This window comes from Mustela erminea, chromosome 16 (genome assembly GCF_009829155.1).
Source record: "Mustela erminea isolate mMusErm1 chromosome 16, mMusErm1.Pri, whole genome shotgun sequence".
NCBI classification, from domain to species: domain Eukaryota; kingdom Metazoa; phylum Chordata; class Mammalia; order Carnivora; family Mustelidae; genus Mustela; species Mustela erminea.
In genome coordinates, this window is record NC_045629.1 from 59,994,718 (window position 1) to 60,007,807 (window position 13,090).

Genomic DNA, 13,090 nt, shown 5'->3' on the forward strand with positions numbered 1-13,090 from the left:
AAAGTCCTTCAGGAGCTATGGGCACTAGTATCTTCCCAGAGCCTTCTGATGAGAGCACAACCAGCTGACATCTTTATTTCAGCCTTGCAAGACCCTGAACAGAGGAACGAGCAGAGACCACCAGGACTTCTCAGTTCCAGAACTGTGAGTTAATGTATTTTTGTTTTAAGATGCTAAATTTGTATTTATTTGTTACAGCAGAAATAGAAAACTAATGCATGGTAGAAGGTACCATCACAAATCAATGCTTGATGTTCTGTAGCATGAATGCTGATCCCTCAATACTATATGGACACTTAATACCTTGTATTTTAAGTCAGGACCTCCCAGACATACATTTAAATGTCATGAAGATCTACAAATCCATTTTTACAGAAACAGAAAAGACAGAAATATAATGTACATGTAGAAAGAATGGAGAGCTTTGAAAATATTTTTGAGTATATTTCATGAAACTTGACAGTCAAGCCAGAAAACATGGCAACATCCTAACTCATCTTCCAAGTTACTACATTTTCAGTGTACTCGGTAGTTATGGAAAGAATAAGCTAACCTAAAATATATTTATACTTTGATGAACGGAGTACAGGGTTTCTATTAAGGAGCCTTTAATAGAAAATTATTGTATTACTAACTCCTTCAATATTGCCAAAATTACACTTAAAATTGAACCTTTGTGTTTGTAGTATTTTTGAACTATGAATTAAGTTGCCAAGATAAAAATATTCAACTATTGTGAAAGCACCTTAGAAAAATAATGATTTTTACTAGCACAATGGAGGAAAATAAGTCTTAGAATGCAGCCTTCCCTGCTAGACAAAAGATAGTTCAGAAATGTATTGGGTAGAAAATAGTGTTAAAACTGCTATGATGTGTCATTATTTAGGATATAAAAAAGAGAAAATATTTTTACTCAATTGTTTGTTAAAGGATAGTTTTTCTAGTGAGAAAGCACTAAGATGAAATGGTTGATTTAAAACTTTCCCCACATGCAAACTGTTAACCTTTATACTAAAGCAATTCTACTTTATATATGCTTTCCAGTGTGCTCTTTAAACATATTATATTTTGAATTGTTATGTGCTTTAGAAAGTAACCATGCCTGCTACTGTATTTGTATCTGTATTTGTGTATCTGTTATGATGATTTTAGATCTGGTGTGATGCATTCTGGTAATATGGTCCGGGCTGTGGGGGGGGGGGGGTGAGTTGAAATGTGTTATGTTATTCCTATGGGTAGAGAGGGGCTCTTCCCTAAAGAAGGTGCAACTTTATAGTCAAATCACATAAAGAAGAAATTTCCAAGTCCATGACCTCCCATCTGAAACCATCAGGATTAGAGTATTCTTAGCATCAGAATTTATAAATAAAAAAAAAGAACACATGCAGATTCTGTACGTTTTTAACACCAGAGCCTGTGGTACACCAAATTATTAAATAATATTTGCATAATGAAACATGAGTATCCACATTATGTGGGATAAATAAAGGTCATTAGTGGCCTTCAATCAGTTCAGGTCAGGTTTTGATGCCAAATCAGTTTGTTTCACCTTCCAGATAAAACCTTTAGTTTCAAGAGCTTCTTAGTTTTCCTTTCTGTGTTTTAGGGATCATGGATCTGGGCGTCTGGAAAGCCTGGTTTAAAATGGAAGATGCAAACTCTTGTCTCCTAATAGACCTTTCCTCTTGACTAACTTACAGAGAATAAAGATTACCAGGTTATTTTCTAGCAGAGAGGCAAAATAGGGTGGAGTCTGTGATGCCTGAATCTTGAATCAGAACTAATTTCCTGTCACTTTGATTTTGTTTGCTTTCGTTCATGTTTAACCCCATAATGGTGTCATGGTCTCATCTCCTAAGAAGATTTAAAGCAAAAATTTTCCTCTCTTCAGGTACACTGCAATGAAACATTAAAGCCTTCTCATTTCTAGCATTTTACTATATATTAAGGATTATTAAGAAGGTGACTCTCAGGACAGAATTTGAAATAATAGGATAAACTGTATCTTCCTTCCTGGTGATTCTTCTTCCATTTCCATCCTAGAGAATATTGGTTTGACTGTATTAGACTGAGCAGTGGTCCTTTTATATTGCTATCACTTACCTTCATAATATACTTTAAACCCATGAGCGCTAACTGCGAAATCACTGGTCAAACGTAGTGAGAACACGGATTTGGTACTTGTCACTGGCGGTGGCAGATGGAATCCTGTTAACCTAAAAACATAAATGGAATTAATTGTTAGTGTTATAGAGATTTTACCTAACAGAGTTGAAAGAGCATTAAAAGTCCTTTTATCAAATCCCCAAGCTTTGTATAAGTAGGTGTGCATGTCTGTGGATAGGTGGGTGTGTGTGTAAGGGTTTATAAAGGAATTTATGACATGTGGATTGAAAATCACTCATCAAAAACAAAAACTGTATAGTTAAATATACAGTTATTTGCATACATATGAATGCATATAACTATTTTTCTTATCTATTACATATATCATCTCTATGAAAATACTGATTAATTTAGATTCTGGGAAGTAAGTTGTGAGAGTATTTGTTTTTAGGTGTCTTTTGTTCCTGACTTTAACAACTGAGTATTCAGAAGATATTTTGTCAAATAAATATTTTTCCTGATAGTTTAGAATATATTTACATAGTGGGAACTATTTATTAATATTTAGTATTAAAGGAAGATCTGTGATCTAAATATGAAATCTTGAAACTGAAAAGTCTACAAATGATGTCATTTTTGTTTTATTAGATCCAAACTTCCGATAAGTTCTATAAAATTTAGCAGTTGCAGATTGCTTTTGGGTTACACTGCATTTCTTTAAAGATTTTATAAATTTATTTTAGAGAGAGAAACTGAGGGAGAAGAGAGTGCAAGCACAGGTGGGAGGAGGGGCAGAGGAGAAGCAGACTCCCCACTGATCAGGGAGCAAAATGTGGGCTCCAGTCCCAAGACCCCAGGATCATGACCTAAGTCAAAGGCAGATGCTTAATTGACTGAGCCACCCAGGCACCCCTATAATGCATGATTTTATAAAACAAATATTTGTCTGACATTTTGACCATAATTCATTGCATATTTTTTAAATAATATTGCATATAGTTACAAGCTTGATTACACAATTGATCTATAATTATCTAAAGTAGAAAAGAGAAATAAAAATAAAAAAAACACATACACAAGATATAATTTTTCTAAAACTAATGAAAATACATATTTTTAATTTTTCTATAAATTGCCTTGTATGTTATTTATTTTCCCATTTTATTATTAATATAAGAATAATAATTAGTAATTTTATGCAATGGAATTATACTACTTTTTATATACTTGCTATTTTTACCCAACAATGTACAGGTAGAACTAATCTACATTGAAATTACCATATATTGCAGTGCTAGATAACAATAATTTTAATTTGTCTCAGGTCTGTTTATTCTTTAAAAATTATTAAGAATCCCCAAAAGGATTTAAGGTCAAGATTTATCAATATTTACCCTATTTAAATTAAAACTGAGAACAGTTTTTTACATCTGTGCATTTATGACTTAAAAAATAACCAGGATAAAAAAATAACCAGGATAAGCACATTACATGTTGACAAATCCTATTTTATTTTATTTATTTATTTTTAAAAGATTTTATTTATTTATTTGACAGAGATCACAAGAAGGCAGAGAGGCAGGCAGAGAGAGGAGTAAGCGGGCTCCCTGCCGAGCAGAGAGCCCAATGCGGGGCTCCATCCCAGGACCCTGAGATTATGACCTGAGCCAAAGGCAGAGGCTTTAACCCACTGTGCCACCCAGGTGCCCCGATAAATCATATTTTAATTCAAATTATTACCTTCTCCAAAACAAAAAGGACAAGAGTGTATTGTATTCTATTTTTGGAAATCTACTTATTATCTGGCCTATTATAAGAAATCAGTTGCATTCTCTTATCTACTTCTTTATTCAATATTTTACAATATGTTATTTTGGTTGATGGGTATGAAGAATTCTGTCTTCACATATGTAGTTGGAAAAGGGAAAAGAATTCTAATAGAGTTTGCAGATTAGTGAGTACTCTTCTTTGATACTGCACAAAAACTTTATAGGTTAGTGCAATGTTGAATTCAAAACGTATCAATTAATTTTTATACTCTGTGACTTTAAAATTCATTGTTTCACCTTGTTTTTATAATGGGTCCTTTTTACCCATGCATTTTTTAACATGTATTAGTAATTTGGAATATATTGGTCCACTGAGTTAGATCTTACAAATGTTGACACATTTTATTATAAAGTATCTTAAAATCACATTTATTTTTATTGGTACCAATCTCATTGGAAAAAATCTTTAAATTTGGGGAAGCTCTAAAACTTACAGTAATGGATTGAAGTTTTCCAAAATTCTAGTTTTTTTACTTGGAAACTCAGATATCATCATAGACAACAAATCCTGTCAGTTGTTTTCCCTTGAAGTAACAGATCAGGTTCAGTGTGTGTGTGAGTGTGTATGTGTGTGAGTGTGTGTGTGTGTGTTGGAAAAAATGTATAACAAATACCCAAATTTGACTAAGTTTTGTTTATGTTGGTCACTCGAATAAAAAGACTGTTCTATGAAGAAGTGGCCAGTTCAGTTATGCAACCATTTTTCCTTGGAACAACCATCATGTTTTGGTAGGCATAGGAAGGTTTTTGTTTTTGTTTTTGTTTTTGTTTTATTTTTTGCATCCTTTCAGTTTGTTACATAGGTCATTTAAAAGAGGAGTATTATAGAGTAGACATTTAATGAAATAATTATAGCTTCAACAAGAATGTTCTTAAGCACAATTTTTTTTCCACACTGAAAGTATGTGGTGGTAAAGAAAACAATGACTAATGACTATTTGTACAGTTTGAGGTCACTAATTGCAATGTTTTCATGCACCAGCAGTTTTACCCACCATTACTTCTGTACCATGAGGGCAAATGTCAAAACAGTGAAAACAGTGTGAATAATGTCTCAATATTATTATGGGAACAGTTTTGATCTTGTGGACCCCCTAAAAATGTATCAGGACTTTAAGGATCAATGTATCACATTTTGAGAACCCGTGCTATATAGGGATCTATTGCAATACACACACCACCCTAAATTTATATGTTCTACTGTTGATGGACATTCGAGTTGTTTATAATTTGCAAAAGTTCTTGCAAAAGTTCACTTGTACACACTTATCTGGCAGTTCCTCTAGGATTTATAAACATTTAAGCTTTAAATTTTCTTCTTTTTGCTGCGTAAGCTACAGGATTTCCTATTTGGCTCATGGTCAGAGTATTCCCTAACTTAAAAACCTATGAGTTGCTTTAGCTGTGTCTTCTTACCAATGTATTTCTCCTTTACATTGCAATTTGATAACATTTTCTGTATGAATTTAATCTTTTGAAATTATTGACATTTGCTTTATGGGTCCAATATTGTAAATTTTTTTCTTATGTGCCTAGTTTTCTTATAAAGAAAAGCCTATTGTTTTTCTATTCCTAATCCAAATTAGCACAAATTTAATACCCATTATTAATTATCGTATTTACATGGGTCTTGGTAGAGCGTAGCTCAGCTGGTTCTCTGCTTTGAGACTCATGAAGCTGAAATCAAGGTGTTAGCTGAGCTGCATTGTTTCTAAAACCTTGGGAGCAGAATTTGCTTTCACTTCCAAATTTATAAGGCTGTTGTCAGAATTAAATTCCATGCGGTTGTAGGAGTAAGGTCCTGTTTCCTTGCTGGCTGTTGACTTGAGGTCATTCTCAGCTTTTAGAGTTGCTTGCATTTCTCAGTTTGAGACCTTCCTTCATCCTCAGAGTCAGCAAGAGCAGTCCAAGTTCTCATTCTGTAATTCTCTTTGGTCTTTCTCTCTACCTCATCCTTCTGCTGCTTCTTCTTCTGCCTCCAGATGGAGAGAGTTCTCAACTTTTACAAGCTCATGTAATTAAATTGTGTTCAAATTGATAATTCAGATATCTTCTATTATAACATCTGTCTCGATTCCATTTGCCAAGTTATTTTTGCCATGTGATATATTCACAAGTTCTTAGAGAACCATAATTCTGGGATCATTCTGGCTCTTGTGATGGGTATTTATCACTGGCTAGGAACAGCATTCAATATATCTTTTAAACAAGTTTGTTAATCATGTTCCAGTGTTCTCTGTGCTGACTATATTTTTAAAATCTGATCTACTAGTTACTGAAAGAGATATGTTAAAATCTCACAAGAGGATTGCAGGTTTTTATATTTTTCCTTGTAGTTATGTCCATTTTAAAATATACTTGGGGGCTACATTAATAGTTGCATACAAGTTTAATTCTTATTTTCCTGGCAAATTGAATATTTTATTCTTTATGAAGTACTACTATATTTTGTTTCTTTTGGCGGGGACTGTGCAGCAGGAGAGGAAGAGAGAATTGCTTAAGCAGGTTCCATGCCCAGCACAGAGCTTGATGCAGGGCTCGATCTCACAACCCTGAGATCATGACCTGAGCCACAATCAGAAGTCAGATGCTTAACTGACTAAGCCACCCAGGCACCCCTAATCTATGTCTAATAATGATTTGATTTTAAACTTTATCTTATCTGGCAATAATAAATCTAAAACTTAATTCATTAGAATTAGTCTAGAACATCTTTTAACTTTCGACATTTTGGTATCCTTATTTTTTAAAATATGTCACTTATGACCAGAATATACTAGGATATATTTTTATATATATAAAACGTTATATTTATATAAATTAATTATATAGTAGTTTTTTTATTTACAAATATGTTCAATAAACTAGGAGTTACACTCAATAGACTATAGTGTAGTGTAAACACAGTTTTTAAAACATATTTTATTTATTTATTTTGCAGAGAAAGAGAACACACAAGCAGGGGGCAGCAGAGAGAGAGGAAGAAGCAGACAGCCCTATTCGGGGCTCAATCCCAGGACAGTAGGATCATGACCTGAGCCGAAGGCAGAGGCTTTAACCCACTGAGCCACCCAGGTGCCCCAAATAGCTGTTAATTTAATGAATTAGGGTAGGTGGTAGGAGAACATGAATGCATCAGAACACTTTCTTTTTCAAACAGTGTAACAGTGTTCTCAAGAATTGTAAGAATGTAAGGGCACCTCAATTGTTAAGAAAATTCTGATAGTCTATAAAGAAGCTCCTCTTTAGAATGACTTAGTTTTCACCATAATATTAACCTCAAAAGTTAAAGGAAGATCATATATCTTATGCACTTCTATTTGAAGTATGTTTCAGGATATAACTATATAGTTTTAAAACTTATTTTTCATGTAAAACTTGTATGATTTTTATTTTAATATGAATTACCAATTACAATATTTAAATATGTATTGCTCTTAAACTTAACATGTTTTTTAGGTAATCTAAAACCATAATATTTTATGGATAAGCATGATCTTTTCCCATAGAATAATTTGTACTGATTTGGGTACTTGTGAATTTTGGTGTTTTGCACACATATTGATTGGTAAATTAATAAATTATCACTTATATTTCCTCATATTGATATATGATAAAATTGCATAGTGAATGACATTTAATACTCCTTTGAAAAGACTACTAGAGTGTAACTTTATTTTCTCTGACTTATAGCTGAAGAAATCACAGTTCAGAAATGATCAGCAAATACTTTAAATTCATACTGCTGGTAGGCAATGAAACAAAGATACAAAACCATAACTTCTAGTTCCAATCTATTTATTTTCCCATGATGATTTTCCCCATAAGGAAAGTGATTTTTTTCATGAGGGCAGGATGCATATTTAATTTATCTTTGTTTCTCCACAATGCCCATATAAATTTCTTAACAGATACTTGAAAAAGATAAGAACATAATTTTACTCATATGATGGCTTTATGTAGTTGAAACTGGTAAAAACTGTGTTACAGTTTTAAAGTCATTAAATTAAGCACCAGGAAGGTAGTGTGGAACCACCATCTGTACTTGCTGGTGCATTTATAGCAAATATCACTAGTAGTTAGCAAAGAAATTTCCCTAGTGGGTAAGCTAAGTAATATTGGTCAACAAATATCAGGGGGAAATCTTTGAATCGTGCAATGTAAATTTCCTTCAGATATCATTTCTTTAATAAAAGTTAAAAATTGAGGGAAATGGCTGAGGGTTGAAATGTACTAATTTTAAGTAGTGACTTTGTTTTATGCAATCACAATAATCAACATTTTCTTTCACCATAAATGTAGCATATAAATGCATGTGAGCTCAGATTAAAGGATAAGCATTACCTCTTAAGACACTTAGCTTCATGAAATATTCATAACATTTCCTTTTCTTTTCACATTTCACTGTCATTTGGTGAATATTTGTCATGGACCAGAGCTACTTAGATCATAGCCATTTTTTCATTTCATTTTTAGATTCTCTCATGTGACAGAATGGCATATGTGTTGGTTATTTTTGTATTACAATTAATAGTTTCCAATTTATAGGCTCTATCCTCCCTTCCCACTAATCACATATATACCTCAATTATATTTTAGCATTATATTATTTACTAGGCACAACATTTCTCAGAGGCTGTTGTATGTTTTAAAGACCATGCGCTTCAGATGAGTGACCCTGTTACATTTCATGGCTCCTTTTAGATGAAAGCATTCTTTAAGCATTTCCTCTTACAAAGATTCAGGGCATGGATGATGTTTAACACCGTAATGAGTAACTGGTTTTAGGGAGAATTAAATAACGAACTTATAACTTTATATCAATGACTAATATGAAAAATACTAAAATAATTATTTGGTAATTAATGTAAAATTGAAATTTAAGTTACAAGAAAGTAATTTGTAATGCCAGTGGGTATGCTCTTTAAATAAGAGGCTGTTTATTTAAGATTTCAAAAAAAATAATGGCAATTAATAGGCCATTTTACAGCTTAATGTAATGGAAACCCTTAAAACATCAAGGTTGGTAGATAAGAGTGATACCTGTCTCATTACATAAATAAGTTTATCAGTTTTAACACTGCGATGTTATTTCTAACATTTTAAACCCTTGTGTGTGTGTGTTTAATGTCCCTATTAGTCAATTACAGTATTTTAAATTTTCTATATCAAAGAATAAATGTAAAAAACATACCTTTAAGTTAAAATGCTATTAGGATATCACTGCTTATAATGAGAGTGTGTGGAAACAGACATGGGGATTGGAAAAAGACAAAGAAAGAGAGATAAGCTTTATTTCAAAACAAAAAATGGTAATATTACCCCAAATCCCAGGCATTTGTGATGGTTAAATAAGAGAATTCATATGGAATGGCCTGGTATATTTTCTGGAATCTAAGAAAAGCCACTGTTAGTTTCATTAGCACTATGACTCAAAATCCACTGTCCTTTCATTTGCATTCTGTGCCATGCTAAAGCTAAAATAAATTATATTATAATATCAACATTATCATGGTGATTTCTCATTACTCACAGTCAGAAATGTGATATGAATTACCTTACAATTTTCTTTGGTTATACAGTTCTGAAAAATGGTCCAGGTGATATACAGGGAATTCTTTGCTGAAGTGAATTGTTAATCTATTTAATTTCAAAATGATTGGGAAAACCACAGGAACAAATAGATATTTAAAGTAATGACTGTTCTGTGAGATTAAATCATGCATATCCTATTGATATTGGGGTACATGAAGCACAGCACAATAATTCATGGTTATGTCAAGATGTCACCAATTGTAATATCAAAGGAAAAGATGGCTATGGCAATATTTGAATAATTATATCATCTGTTACGAATAAATGAGCTGCAACTTCTCTCAAATATAAAATTCCTGAAAAAGCCATCTTGTGTGAAAAAGGCAAATTCACAATGTTAGGAACATGTGCCTAGGTATAGATCAAGACACGGAAATGAGTATAGATACTGATACACATATGCATATGGTAGGGATTGGGATAGATGTGGATATGACTATGAATACATTAAAGATAGCTAGAAAGGTAGTTGACTAGTATTCATTTCCACTCTTTTATGTTCTTTCCACTGTATCGAAGTACTTATAAATCTTGGAATTATACTGGCCAGAATTCATCTCTTGCCAACATCGTTCTCTATTAGATTTTGCCACTTCCATAAGATTTGGAATGTGAATTAAAAGTGTAAGTTATTATTATGTCTTGACAGGTAGGTGCATGGGCTTTAGCAGGTGTTAGAGGTGAGATTTTTCTGTCACCTTACCAGAATTCTTCTTGAAAGCAGTTGTTTTGATGTTACAAACAATTAAGCTCATCACTGAGGTTTTCCTACAGTTTCTCCAAATATCTGATTTCCTGAAAGCTAGCGAATGTTCTCCATAACCTTCATTCCTCAACCTTAAATTCATTATTCTTGTTATTAAGTATTTTCTTTTTTGTTATTAAATATTTTCTTGCTTTAAGTATTTCAGGTTTTTTTCCCTTATTTTCTTAACCCGAGATGCACAAATATTATAAAATCACTATTTCAGGGAGAAAACTTTTTCTTCCCTCAAAAACGTAGTCTGAGAATGTCATCAATTCACTGTACCTAGAATTACTCCATTTATATAAAACTCATTCTTACACCAGTTGGAATGCCTAAAATTAACAAGACAGGAAACAACAAATGTTGGCAAAGATGTAGAGAAAGGGGAACCCTCTTAACCATTGGTGGGAATGCAAGCTGGTACAGCCACTCTGGAAAACAGTATGGAAGTTCCTCAGGACATTAAAAGTAAAGTTTACCCTATGACCCAGCTTTGGCACCACTGGGTACTTACTGCAAATATACAGATGTACTGAAACAAAGGGGCACCTGTACCCCAATGTTCATAGTAGCAATGTCCACAATAGCCAAACTGTGGAAGGAGCTGAGATATCCTTCAGCAGATGAATGGATAAAGAAGATGTGGTTCATATATACAATGGAGTGTTACTTAGCCATCAGAAGGACGAATACTTACTATTTGCATCAACATGGATGGACCTGGAGGGGGTTATGCTCAATGAAAAAAGTCAGCCAGATGTGGGTAGAAGAAGAGTCAATGAAACAAGGTGGAATTGGGAGGGAGATAAACCATAAGTGACTCTTAATCTCACAAAACAAACTGAGGGTTGCTGGGGGGAGGGGGCTTGGGAGAAAGGGGTGGGATTATGGACATTGGGGAGGGTATGTGCTTTGGTGAGTGATGTGAAGTGTGTAAACCTGGTGATTCACAGACCTGTACCCCTGGGGATAAAAATATATGTTTATAAAAAAAAAAAAAAAGTCAGCCAGAGAGATTCAATTACCATATGGTTTCACTCATATGTGGAACATAAATAATAGTGCAGAGGGAGATAGGGGCGGGTGGAACTAAATGGGAAGAAATCAGAGAGGGAGACAAACCACAAGAAACTCTGGACTCTGGGAAACAAACTGAGGGCTGTGGAAAGAGGTGGGTGGGGGTATGGGGTAAATGGGTGATGGGCATTAAAGAGGACATGTGATATGATGAGCACTGGGTGTTATACTGAACTAATAAATCATTGAACATTATATCAAAAACTAATGATGTGCTATGCCTTGGCTAATTGAATTTCAATTTTAAAAATCTGAAATTAAAATAATAAAAACAATATAAAATAAACTCATTTTTTCCAGTGACTTTGGAGTTTCATCTTCAGGATCAACATTTTATCCAGGACCTAGGCAATAAATTACTAGAAACTTTCTTCAAAACTCAGCATTTTCAATTTTGTCTCGATCTTGTGCAAATATTGCCAAACTTTTATAATGTCCTTTCTATTTTATTTTATTTTACTTTATTTTGTTTCAGTTTTTGGTTCATTGAACTGTTTGTCTTTAAATCTATAAATGATCATAATTCTGAAAACAGTGTAGTTGAACCACTGAAAACACTTGAAGTACAGTGCAGTTATGGTGGGCAGTTAATGATTGCCACATCCTTCAATCTATTTTACAGTGTCCCCACCTTGCATAATCACCTGCAATTTGTTAATGAATGTGTTATTTCCAAATTTGGGGTTTTAAGAAGTGTTGAATTTATGACCGTAAGCTTGGATTCTAGAGTATACAATTGGAAAACACATGTTCTATTACTTCTCAGCAATTTGAGCTAGGCACTGTGCCAAATGCTATTTTTACCGTTATTATCTTTGTGATAAACCTATCCATTCCTCATCTAATTAGCATAAAGACATTAAGTGATAACTCTGGTGCTGGACTTCCTGGCATAAACCTCAGTGTTGCCATTTGTTTTTTTTTTTTTTTTTTTTTTTTTATTTCCAGCATAACAGTATTCATTATTTTTGCACCACACCCCGTGCTCCATGCAATCCCCAACTTTTGTAGCAACATGGACGGGACTGGAAGAGAGTATGCTGAGTGAAATAAGTCAAGCAGAGAGAGTCAATTATCATATGGTTTCACTTATTTGTGGAGCATAGCAAATAGCATGGAGGACATGGGGACTTAGAGTGGAGAAGGAAGTTGGGGGAAATTGGAAGGGGAGGTGAACCATGAGAGACTATGGACTCTGAAAAACAATCTGAGGGTTTTGAAGGGACGGGGGGTGGGAGGTTGGGGTACCAGGTGGTGGGTATTATAGAGGGCACGGATTGCCATTTGTTTTTGTGTGACATTGGGCAGGTTACTTCTCTTCCCATCTGTCTTCTCACTGACAAAATGTTAATGAAGATAGTTTTACCCCTAAAGTTTCTGTCAGTTTTAAGTAAGTTAATACAAGTACATAACTTGGAACAATATCTGGAATTTAAGAGGTATTTGCTACTATTGCTATTCACTCCTGATAATAGATGTGAGAATTAGAAAGTTCTTTCATAACCCATCAGATTTTTTTTCCTGTAGCGCCCAATTATTGATGCTTACAATAGACTTGGATTATGTGGCTGAGTGTAATTCTTCAAGTGTATTGTATTATGCTCTTCTAAGTTGGGTTTTTCCCCCCTCCAAGTTTCGTATTCTTAGGGCTTTTATTTTGAGTAGTGAATTAGTAAAGACCAAATATATGCTGTAAATTAGTGAAGACCAATTATATGCTGTTTGCTTAAGGTAA

General features: G+C 33.6%; 1 protein-coding gene across 5 annotated transcripts in view; it reads right to left on the reverse strand.

Annotated features, from left to right (window-relative positions):
- The window catches only part of CSMD3 (CUB and Sushi multiple domains 3), a 1,246,643-nt gene that overhangs the window by 1,076,638 nt on the left and 156,915 nt on the right, over positions 1-13,090 (reverse strand). For all 5 annotated transcript variants that reach the window (XM_032316321.1, XM_032316320.1, XM_032316319.1 and 2 more), the window contains exon 3: positions 2,104-2,216. In XM_032316321.1, the coding sequence (XP_032172212.1) occupies positions 2,104-2,216 (113 nt within the window). The remainder of the gene's footprint in view (positions 1-2,103; positions 2,217-13,090) is intronic.